Source organism: Eptesicus fuscus, chromosome 3 (genome assembly GCF_027574615.1).
Source record: "Eptesicus fuscus isolate TK198812 chromosome 3, DD_ASM_mEF_20220401, whole genome shotgun sequence".
Lineage (NCBI taxonomy): Eukaryota > Metazoa > Chordata > Mammalia > Chiroptera > Vespertilionidae > Eptesicus > Eptesicus fuscus.
Genome location: NC_072475.1, coordinates 20,245,617 through 20,257,934, shown reverse-complemented (window position 1 = coordinate 20,257,934; position 12,318 = coordinate 20,245,617). Strand labels below are relative to the sequence as shown.

Below are 12,318 nucleotides of genomic sequence, written 5' to 3'. Positions count from 1 at the left end.
GATCTGGCCCTCGCAGAAACGACCAGCTATTTGGAAGTTTCTTTACTTTTAAAGATCATAGCTCAAGCCACACAAAAGTGATAATAAGTCAGATGTGAATATATTCATCATGCTGCATCTGTCTTTCAGGTGAACATAATGCCTCCTTTCCTTGTATTAATAATTAAGTACTGCACAGCCAGTGTGGCTCAGTGGTTGAGCATCAACCTATGAATTAGGAGGCCACAGTTCAATTCCCAGTCAGGGCACATGCCCGGGTTGTGGGCTTGATCCCCAGTAGGAGGCACGCAGGAGGCAGCTTAATAATTCCCTCTCATTGTTTTTTTTTTTTTTTTTCTCTCTTTCCCTTCCTCCCTAAAATCAATAAAAATATATTTTAAAAAATAATAATAATTAAAGTACTCATCAAAAGTTTGCTTGGTTAGTAGAGGATTAAAGGAAATGAATAATTCCAAGAGTTTTCCAGTACTGATGCTCCATGAGCCTGTCTCTTGGCATACAACCTGCACAACTCTACAGGTGGCCTGGTTCTCTCTTGCGAACTGTATTGCTCAGGAATCCTGGCTTCTCCTTCCTGGAGATTCTAGGACCTGTTAATATCTGCTTCTTTAGACCCCTCAATTCCTTGTTCTATCTGACGTGTACAAAAATCACCAATGAAGCTGCCCACTGTTTTCAGTAAAGTAGTTGGTTTCTGGGTCTAAGAGATATTCTCCTTCTCGGACTGGATTTAAGTATTTCCACTCTCTGAGAGTCATCTTACATCTCTTAGCAGGAGCGGAAGCAATCTGCTCTCATCTACTGTGTGCACAGGCATAAGGTATTCAAGGTTTGGCAGATTCTAGTCTCCTTTGAGGCATCATGGAGAAGGGGTCATGAATACAGGCTCTAGAGCCAGGCTGCCTCCTGGGCTGGAATCCTAACCCAAGTTTTTTCATCTGCAAACAGAATGGATAATGGAACCTGCCTCACAGGGTCATTATGAGGATCAAATGTGTTAATACATGTTAACTGCCTACAATAGAGCAGACACATAAACAAGCAGTAAGTGTTAGCTATGATTCTTTTATTTCATTATCTTTTTTTATTTTATTATGCTCTATTATTCTGTGATTATTGTCCTGCATTCTATTATTATAGTCCTCTATGGATCTATTTAACATTTCTTCCTTATATCTGTTTATTATATAACTCATTTTAGTAATAGAACAGCAGTTTGGTAAAAAACAAACAAACAAAACACTGTGTGTGTGGGTCTGTGTTTTAATTCTTCAAAGAGAGTCTTTACATATACAAATTGATTCCACAGAGGCAGGGAAAAGCAGACATAGAAACATCAATGGTGGGAGAGAATCATTGATCAGCCACCTCCTGCACGCCCCCTACTGGGGATCAAGCCACAACCCAGGCATGTGCCCTGACCAGGAATCAAATCGTGACCTTCTGGTTCCTGGGTCGATGCTCAACCACTGAGCAACACATGCTGGACAAGATAGTCTTAAAATCAAGGAACTATGGAAGGAGTATTGTTAGTTCTCTATGACCGCTATAACAAATTACCATAAAATCAGTGGCATAAAACAGCACAAGTGTATTATTATCTTATAGTTCTGAAGATCAGAAGTCTAAAAAGGGTCAGCAGGGCTTCATTCTTTCCGGATGCTCTAGGGAGAACCATTCCTTTCCTTTTTAGCTTCTAGAGGCTACATATATTCCTTGGCTTGTGGCCATGTCACTGAAGCCTCTACTTCTATTATCACATCTCTTTCTCTGATTCTGACTCTCCTGCTCCCTTATCCCTTATAGGAACCCTGTTACTACATGACTCCATCCAGATAATTCTGGATAACCTCCCAATTTCAAGACCTTTAACTCAGACGCGTCTGCAAAGTGCCCTTTGCCATATGAGGTAACATGTTCACAGGATCCAGGGATAGGAAGTGGACACCTGTGGAGGCATTTTCTGCTTACCACCAAGGGAAAAGCACTGGCTGAACTCTTGAGATCACTTAAGCCAGCAGTGTCCAAACCGAGGTGATTATGCTGCTCAGGAGACACCAGTATTTGGCAGTGTCTGGAGACATTTCTGGTAGTCATAACTGGGGTAGGGGGGTGGTTACGGGGCATCTAGTGGGTAGAATCCAGGGAAACTGCTGAACATCATACAATGTACAGGACAGCAGCCTCCTCCCAACAAAGACTTATCCAGCCTAAAATGTCAACAGTGATGAAGCTGAGAACCCGTGATTGAAAGCATGTGACTCCTTGAAATCTTCTGCGTCAGTAAGGTTGCCACACAACGGGAGCATTGCAGGACTTAGATTTATACAGAGATGTTTGAGAAATCACATACAAGCTCTATAACTCCATGTTTTTGACAATCTTATATGGTAAATAAGAGATGAATAACATGACTCATACTTTAATAGTAGGGTTTTAAGCACTGCCCTAACTTGTTATTTGTTGAGTAGTTTGTTTTATTTTAGGTCTGGTGTAATCTTTCACACTGCTGCATTTCATATGTAGACAAGTTCATTTCAAGTGTATTTTATAAACATCATTTTTGTGGATATTATGAATATTTAAACTCGCAGATGCTCAGATTTAAGTACCTCACACCAAACAGATTTCAAGGTGACCCACAGCCTTCTGCAATATTTTATTTTTGCCTTAGTATGGCCCCTCGACCTCACAGGATCAAAGAGAGAAGGATACTTAGATGGTATCCCTTCCACTGGGAGGAAGATTTAACTTAGAATCAACATTCACTTAAATGTAAGCACCTTGGCTTACGTTTTCAATGCTTAATTTTTCGATTCTCAAGAATTTCTGTGCTTTGGTTTGACTTTTCCCTGCCCTTTAAAATAATTTATAGAATTGCTAGTAGAGGACTTTATATGTTTTTGTACATTTTTTCCATCTTCCTTTTCTTTTCCATCCTTCTCCACGCTTCTCATTCTCTCCCTTTCTTGGTTACTTTTCTTTCGGTTCAAGAGTTCCCCAACTGTTCTTAATTTGCAGCAACTTCAAAATGCAATAGTTGTATAATCAATGGCAGAAAAGACTTCTTAACCAGCAAAGGACTGTGTGTGTGTGCATGGGTGTGAAAATGTTACCCATAAGGGTGAATTTGAACTTCATTTTTTTTCAGCCAGGAAGAATAATAACTATGAATATGAAAGTATTCTAACAGATTGTGAACCAAGAGAGCAGAATGAAAAAACACACAGAGCAACCTTGTTTACCACTGAAGCTATTTCTATTGTGTACATTTCTCTGCCAAGATACAGTTCTACAAAGCGTTTTACGTTTGGTATGATTTCTAAGCTACAACGTAATGATACAGGTTAAACGCATTTTAATGAGTTGAAACTTGCCAAACAGTATTTAACAAGCCAAAGCCATACATACCCCTAAACATTAAGTCACACCTAAGATTCCAGATTTCAAATATCACATTGCTCATTGGGGTAGGTACCACTAGAGGAAACTGCAGAGATCTCTGTCTACCTACTAGTCAAAGGATGCAGTTTCTTCAAAAACCAAATGCAAGAAAAAAGAAAGAAAGAGAGAGAGAGAGAAGAGTGTGATGGAGAAGAGAATGTGTGAAAGAGACTTAAGAGACATGTCAGGTGTATTAAAGACTGAGAAACTTGGAGCTAATTAGAGGTCAATGCCTAAGTGGAAGTTTCTCAAAACCGGATGGTGTGAGCATAGAACAGGGCAGCTGGTAGAGGGAAAGGAGGGGGAGGATTTGGGGAGAGAACAAATGGTAACTTTGACAACTTGGGCACATATCAACTCTGGCACAGGGACCCTGGATATCTCCCAGCCAAAGCACCTGTACAACCATTTCCCTGGGGAAAAAGGAACTTGTTTTGTTTCTAGGAAAGCCCATGGGCAGCAAATGACTGTTACCCCAGTCAGGTCTCTCTCAAGCTGCCCACATCATGTCTCAGGTGTATGTACAGCTAGTGCACTAAGACCCAGAGCTAAATAAATAAACAAACAAATAATCAAAAAGCAATACAGAAATGCAAAGGAGCACATATTCGGGATATTAGACTATCACCTTTAATCCCCAAGATAGTTTTCCATTATTATTTCGCAAAGGTCAGTGAGTAACAGAAACCCAGATAAGAATATCCATCAACAAATGGTTAAAAATCCTTTGGAACACATTATTTCTTGGAAAGAAGTTTAGAATCTCTTGTCAAAGGACAATAATATTTTATTTATTTATATCCAGGGTGCTATGTCCAGCTACCCCTGTCTTCTCCTTGTCAACATGCTCTTCTTTTTGTCACCACACTGTAATGCATGTGACTTCTGCAGCTCCTCAAAGTTCTGACTTTTCTTTTCCTTCTACTCTAGTTTTTCTTTAATCCTCACCAGAGGAGAGAGGATATTTTTCTATTGATTTTTTTTAAAAAAAGATGTCATTATTGATTTTTTAGAGAGGAAGGGAGAGGGATAGATAGACACATCGATGAGAGAGAAACATCGATCAGCTGCCTCCTGCATGGTGGGGGGCTGAGCCCACAACCAGGGCATGTGCTCTGACCGAGAATCGACCTCTTGGTTCATGGGTCAATGCTCAACCACTGAGCCACACTAGTCGGGCCTTATTTCCACTGATATTTAGGGTTGGTTGCCTCCCACATGCACCCCAACTGGGGAGGGGATCGAACCTGCAACCAGGTACGTGCCCTTGACAGGAAATCAAACTCAAGACCCGCTGGTGCCCAGGCTGACACTCTAACCACTGAGCCATGCCATCCAGGGCCTTCTACTCTAATTTGATGTCCAATGTCCTCTTAAGTTCAGCCATTACACCTCTTCTCTTCTCCTTTTGGGAACTCAAATACTCCTAAGGCTCGGTTATTGCCCCTGGGGTGACACATCCTAATCCATCCCATGAAAGACTCTCTAACCCTCCATCTCTACCTTCCTGCTGTCTCTCCTACTTGGATGTTACCCCAGCTTAGACTCAACTTGTGCAAATCCCTATTTATCACATCTCTCCCTAGAACAAACTTACCTCCTAACTTCTCTACTTCTGTGTGAACTGACACCATTTTCCTGAGTCCCTTAGGTTTTAAAACTTGGCATCATTTCCAAATTATTCATATCCTTCATTTAGCAAGTCAGTTCTATCAAGCCAGCCAATTCTCTCTCCACGCTGTCCCATAGCTGTCTCATCCACCACAGGCCGACCTCCCCATCACACCTGAATTACAGCAGCAGCCCCTACTGCCCGCCCTTCCTGGATTCTTACTTCTCACTTAATCCACCCAGCCTCGCATTCCCAGAATCACCTTTCAACATTTGCCTCACCGAGTGACCTGTTCAGGAAAATATCCATTTCTCTGTTATCACAACATCAAGGCTAAACATAGATTTTCCAAGCTCTCAGCAATGTGCCCTTATCTCTCATGTCTACATTGTCACTGCTTCTCAACAATATGATTTACTCCTGCTGTTTTTTCTCCTTATTGGGAACTCCCTCTTCTGTATCTCCACTTCCAAATCCTGACCCTGCTTCAAGGCCCCTCCCAAATGTCAACTTCTCCATGTAGCTTAAATGATATGTCACCCCCTTCTTCGTTCTTGCCCCTCACATGACTTGCATGCTCACCATTTTATACATGCTGATTTTCTTTCTGCAACTACATGGCAAATTCCATAAAGCTAGCACTATAGTTAGTTTTCTACTGCTCTACCATACACTCCAGAGCTGAAAGACTGAGGTCTTTTTAGAATAAACAAGTTAATTAATCTACTATTTAAATACATTTTTAATATAAATAATTGATCTATAAGTAAATGAATAAAATCATAAAGCAAATGTAGAGATATATCTATTAGCATTTGATTTTTAAATGTTATACATTAATTATAAAGCTATTAAATTTAAAACCATCTTCTTACCTGATTTTATGCAGTCTGATGTCTTGCAAATACCATCTAGAAAAAGGAGGGTATATACATAAATATTTGTAATTACATTTTCTAATTCCTCCCTATCTTTTGTTCTTCTAAATACTACCAATTAAATGGTCAATTCTGTAAAGCAAGAACTAAACCTGAGTATTACATGTCATTGTTAGTAGTTCGAAAGACATAGAGGAATAAAGTGGGAAAATCCTAAATTTGAAATTTTCATTATGAATAAAAATGTAGTTATTACATCATCTCTACCCACTAAGCTCTAGGTGTTTTAAATTGAAATAATCAGTTGTTTTAGTCCGGTAATCATGGTAGGTTTTTTATTTTGTTTTGCCATTAAAAAAACCAATCGTTCCTAATCCTTATTGTAAAACACTTCTAAGACTCAAATGAGACCTCTTAAATTCCTGTGAAGCCCTTTAGAATTTCAATGACACAACAATACTGACTAATTGAAGCTGACCACAAAATTGTGTATACTTTAATCAAATAAAATTATACATTAGAACCCTCATAAAGTAAGCATGAGTGCATTAAATATACTCGGCAATTAATAATTTAACTCAAACATAAAAGACACTGTACTTTAGTCAGTTAATTGTTTTGACATATTGATATTGCATTTTGTAACGGAATCTTTATAGCATTATCTTTCACTTAATAGTCTTTCTCCTTAACACCCAGGGAGACGGGAACAGTGTGAGATGAAAAGTCTACTCTCCCCTGCATTTGTGTGAACAGGTGTGGGAGCAGCTCACCGTCATAGGTTGCATAGAGGGCTATCATGGTCACAGCGATGATGGTGAGGAGCAGGACGAGGACGGAGAGATTGATCTCCAAGGAGGTCCATCGCTGTTTCTTCTTTGGCTTCGGGGTGTTGATATCAGTTATATCCATCTGACTTTCTGATCTGCCCATCACCTAAAATCTGCAAAAAGTTGAAAAATAATCTTTAAATACCAAGAACCAATTAATGCAAAGATAAAAAGAAGAGGAACTATATATACAATATTCCAAATGCTAAATGTGGCTGAATAAAAGTAAAGGTTAATTTATTTTAAATAAGAAATACAACTTTTAGGTTCAAAGTCAAAATTTTGATTCTGACAGTGAAGAATACAGAGGCAGAGGAACTGGATAGGTCCCTGTCACCACCTTTCGGTTCTTTTTTTTTAATAGAAATAGTCACAGAAGATCCAAGCAAAAATAGACAAGAGACTCAGTTAAATACTTACACATAGGATTCCTTCAGCAGTTCATAAGCAAATAATTACTGTGCCGTCATTAAGGAGAGTTTTAAACCACCCTTCTGAACTTTGGACCACGTCAAAGGTGAATTTTATATCTTGTTCCAGTGGCTTTCTTTGTATGCTTGGAAATCAATGACTAACGTTTTGAGGTTTTGACTAAGCAGTAATTAGAAATAGAAGTTCAGATAAAAAACAAAAAGAAATAAACACCTGCAATAGTTTATACTTTTAGTCTTAATAACAACGTTTGACTTTACAGTTCAAAATTATGAGTATTGCTGATATGGGTATCTATTAACTGGTTAGACAGCATTCTGAAATGGTCACTTATTGGACCAAAAGTCAGTGGTTTACCTCCACGAATGAAAGATATTAATCATAATCTCTTCGTGCAGCTAAATAACAAAAATATGGCCCTGGCAGGTTTGGCTCAGTGGATAGAGCTTCGGCCTGCGGACTGAAGGGTCCCATGTTCGATTCCAGTCAGGGGCACATACCCGGGTTGCAGGCTTGACCCCCAGTAGAGGGCGTATAGGAGGCAGCCGATCAATGATTCTCTCTCATCATTGATGTTTCTATCTCTCCCTCTCCCTTCCTCTCTGAAATCAATAAAAATATATTTAAAAAATAAATAAAGAACAAAAATAAGATTTAAAAAAGTCTACCTTGTATGTCAGGGCAACAATGGTTAAGATGTTTATTTAACTTGCATTTAAGTTAATATTTCTACTATTAATAGCTGACATTTATTGAGAACTTTCCATGTGTCAGTCACAGTTCTTCATGCTTTACATGTACTAATTCATTTCATCTTTGTACGGTAGATATTAATATTCTAATCTTATACCTTAAGAAACTGAGGCACAGAATGATCAGGTAATTAGCCTAAGGCTACATAACTAGTAAATGTTCTTTATATAAAAAAAAAACACACATTTGGTCACTGTTTGACATAATATTTTATCATTTTACAATAAAAGCTACATTAAATCATACTGCATAATCTTGTGGGGAGGGGGGCGGTTTAAGAAATATAAGCCTAAAAATCAAATGCCATTATGGTTCTTTTAGAAGCCAATTGATTGTCTATGGGCCATCTACCAACTGCAGGGCTGTAGAAAAGAGCACTGCAAACTAACAGATTAGCTTTTTATAGCCTGATACAAATTAAGCATATAATTTAGTTCCTAGATGAAGCCACTGCTCAGAATTGCTGTTATAGTTAAAGATCTCTGTTAAACACACACAGTTCCCCAAGGGTGTGTTTTGTGAAAATTGAGGCACAGGATAAAGTAGAAACAGAGTCTACATTTGAAGCGTGGCCTGGGAGATCCAGCAAATTACTAGAAATTTAATCTCTCTGGTGAATTATTAATAAGTGAACCACAACTGGACTTTAAAGTTCTGAATACAAAGTCTTAAGCATGCTTACATGAGGCTATAACCAAGGACAGACTTTCAAATAAAAATATTTTATTAGACCATGAAAACCATGTCTGCTCAATAAAAGTGGAATGTAATGTACCTGAATGTTAAAATGTCTTCCTTAATGGTTATGCAACTCATGCTGGCTTAGTCTCACACAGCCCCTGGGGTTATGATATGGAATTGCATTGATCGTAGTCCTCATAGTTTTAATAGGGGGGAGGGGGGGGGTTGGGGGGGGAAGGGAGAGAATATGGGAACACATTTAACACTTGGACACCATACACAGAGATAAACAATAAAAAAATAATTTTGCCAGTTCTCCCAAAAGGAGTGGAGACTGACCTAGAGAGCATCTGAATATTAATCACTTTGCACAAATATTTCCCTTTCTTGGGTATTTCTCCCCCTGCTCTAATACTTCAGGAGATAATCTAAAGAAACATAGTCCTGGTGTCCCAGGACCCACTTCTGTCTTCAGTTCTTCCTTTGAAACAACCGTCAGTTTCTCCAGTAAAACTCAGAGCCCAGAGCCAGGGCAGCCACGGGGTTAAGTTAAAGGTGCTCTTGAGCACCACCAGGCTTCTGCAGGGAAACTCCGGGGATCTTAATGGTTCTGCACCTAAGGCGGCAGAAGTTGTTGTAGCGGGCAGTGACCAAAGAAGGCTAGTCCTCTGGCCTATGTCAAAAGAATATCAGCTTTGTGCCACCTGCAAACTCTCCATCTTCCCGTAAGCCCTCTGCAAATTTCAGTTTTTGTTCCTCAGTATCACTTTTTACCATCACTGAGCAAAAGCAGAAGTGATGCAAATTTAACATCCTAATTAACTTTCACATTCATTTCCAGATAGTTCTGGTGGAGTCCTATCTCCTTTTAAGGTAATAGGGGTCAGAATCTTGAACCTCAGGATGAAAGATATCAACTCCCAGTATCCAACTCAACCACACTCAACATCATTAGAGAGTTCGGAAAGGAGAGCAATTACACAAAAGAATAAAGTTGATACTTGTAGTCCCAAAATAAAGCAAAATATGCCAAAACATATTTCCACCTTAACTGGAGATGTTAGAAAGTTGAAACAGGAAGGAGAGACTAGATAACTTAAGAAATCTAACCCTAAAGAACCCTGTAAACCAGCTTGACAACATCACCCAAAGAATAAATGATTATTTTGCTTAAGTAGAAGCTGAACTTCAAAGCCATATAAAGCAGCAATGCTTATACCAGTGGAGAATACACACCACTTTATCCCATAATCAAATCCAAAAACTTAGCGCATACCTGGTTTGCTAAGAGGAAGTCTATAAACCTAAGCAATCTTCATCTTCACAACACATTACAACATGTACATTTCAGCAAGGGCCTGAGGGTACACTCTGCAATTACAGTTTGTATTATGGAAACTGAGGCACGGGAAGCCGGAGAAACAGGTTCCAGATTTAGGTGGTAGCTTCAGAAGCCAAGGAGGCAGGTACTCAACAGAAATCATCGCCTCGTTTTTCTCGGACATTCATTTGTAAGTGTTCGCCCGGCCCCAGACTATGGAGTTCTGGATATAAAGTCCCAACCACATTACTCCCATAGCCGAACCACGCAAGTCACTGCGTGGAGCCCAAGACAACACGGTCCGGGCTGGGACCCAGCAATCACGCAACAGAGTGAAGAAGGTACAGGCCCTCGTAGCTGACTTGCGGGTGGAGGAGTTCCCAAATACTGACACTGTAGGCCAGGTACTACTTTCCAGTTTAACACAATTACCATTTGCATCAGAGGCGGGAAGGAACAGACCAAGTGGCTAGAGAGGAATGTTCGATTGCAATCACCCTTATTTTCAAGTAATACAAATAGACAGAGATGGGTTGAGTAAGGAAACTTTCATTTACAAAAGAACTGTCCCCCCCGCCACCCCCACCCCCACCCCCACCCCAGCCAACTACCCCTAGTGTGATGAAGTACCCTCATCGCATAAATTACATAATACGAAACTATGATTCTAAAGCAAGGTGAAGAGGCGAGAAAATGAAAAGCTCTTCAGGTCAGGAAAAGTAAAAATAGAAAAGTGAGTTGCAAATGAGGAGAAGAGCCGACAGAAATCAAAATGAAAACAAACCTTGCTTTAAAAAAAAAAAAAAAAGAAATCTGTGCACAGCGGAATGGCAAATTCCCAGCCCCCAAATCTCGGTAACCGCTCCTAACTCCCCCTGGCAGCGGCTGCAGGCATCTCTGAGATGATCCTCAAGAGTCGACCTAACTGCACTTCAGAGCCCTCCTCCAGGTCACCTCTCGGCCCCTCTCCCTCCCTCTTCAGGTCCCAGTGCGGCTCCCTCCCGGGCACGCCTCCCTCGTCCACCACCGCGGGGTCCGGGGCACTGGGATCGCGCTGGACTCGAGCCGCGGACCCTGCTCCGCGCGCCTCGAGGGCAGCGGCTCCCCGCGGCCGGCTCAGCCCTCCCCGCGCCCGTCCCACGGCTCCCACCACCCCCGGGCTCTCGCGCCCTTCGGACCCTTCTCCCAGGTGCCGGCTCGCTCTCCCGGGACTCACCCGTGGGATTCGGGAGAAGTTGCAGGCTGCTGAGCAGACACATCCCGACCAATGAGCGCGCAGGGGCCGGGAGCCCTGCCGAGCGCCGGTCAGTCCGCGCGTCCACCCGGGCGCGCCACTAGCGGCGCGGGGCGGCGGGCGGCGGGCGGCGGGCGGCGGCGCCGAGCCGAGGCCGGACTCCGGGGAGCTTACGGGCCCGCCTCGGCCCGGGCCCGGGGCGACGGGGTCCCCGCGCATCCCTCGGACCCGCACCCGGAGAGACTCACCGTGGCCTCTCAGCAGATCCCGCGCTGGGAGTTGGGCGGCTGCTCCCGCCTGCGCTGGGTCAAGCTTCGCCACTTGCTCATCTCCGCGCCCCGCGCGTCTCGGGGCTCTCACCCCCCCCCCCCTCCCCGCCTCGCCGCTGCAGGACCAGCGAGAGGAGCAGTTCCCTGGGTGACCTGAAGGTTTCCGCTAGGTCTCCCCAATTCTGTCACATCATGCGTGGAGGCCGTGTGTGTGTGTGTGTGTGTGTGTGTGTGTGTGTGTGTGTGTGTGTACGCGCGCGCCCCACCCCCGGCCGGTGCCCCACCTCACCCTTCCCAAAAGAGCTTTGTCAAACATTCTTGGAATTGCTTAGCTTGGGGCAATCAAAAAAACAATACATTGCCTCTGATATTCTGTTAAGTGCTGATGAAGGGTCTGTCTCTTTCCCTAAAGGATCTTCTCTCTTTTTCTCACATTCTTGTTTTGCTCTTTCTTGCTCATTCTCCTCCCTTCATGCAAGTTTACTTGCTTCCTCGTTTTCCTTTATTTTCTCTCCCTCCTTGCTTCGTGTTCTTATTTTCTTTGCCCCTCTTTCCCCTTTCCTTCTCTTCTTCCTCCCCCCCCTCCCCTCCCCCCAAGCCCCCCGCTTTGCTTTTCCGGTCTTCTTTTTTTCTTCCCTTTCTTTTCCTTGGGCAGATCAATATGATGTCAAGAGCTACATTTCCTACTGAAATTCACCACTCCCACCTCCTGACTCTAGGGAATCTAGTAATGAGTGCACCTGAGGGCTTGGGGATGGAGAGTGAGAGAGTCAGAGAAAAATAAGCTAAAGGGTGTCCGCTCTAACTGCTAAAATTAGCTGTAAGGTGTCTGGACCCTGGTCAGCTTGTGTTTGTGTTAACCCT

General features: G+C 42.3%; 1 protein-coding gene across 3 annotated transcripts in view; it reads right to left on the bottom strand.

Moving 5' to 3' along the window:
• Positions 1-11,686, bottom strand: part of MME (membrane metalloendopeptidase) — a 96,412-nt gene extending 84,726 nt beyond the window's left edge. Inside the window, exons 1-3 of one of the 3 annotated variants that reach the window (XM_008142213.3) lie at positions 11,434-11,686; positions 6,708-6,877; positions 5,932-5,967 (exon numbers count right to left, since the gene is read on the bottom strand). In XM_008142213.3, the coding sequence (XP_008140435.1) occupies positions 5,932-5,967; positions 6,708-6,867 (196 nt within the window). In that variant the 5' untranslated portion in view covers positions 6,868-6,877; positions 11,434-11,686. Of the gene's footprint in view, positions 1-5,931; positions 5,968-6,707; positions 6,878-9,906; positions 9,926-10,735; positions 10,850-11,433 lie in introns of those variants that run through there. The other 2 variants (XM_028146482.2, XM_054713660.1) reach the window with 2 other exon arrangements.
• Positions 11,687-12,318: the final 632 nt, after the last annotated feature.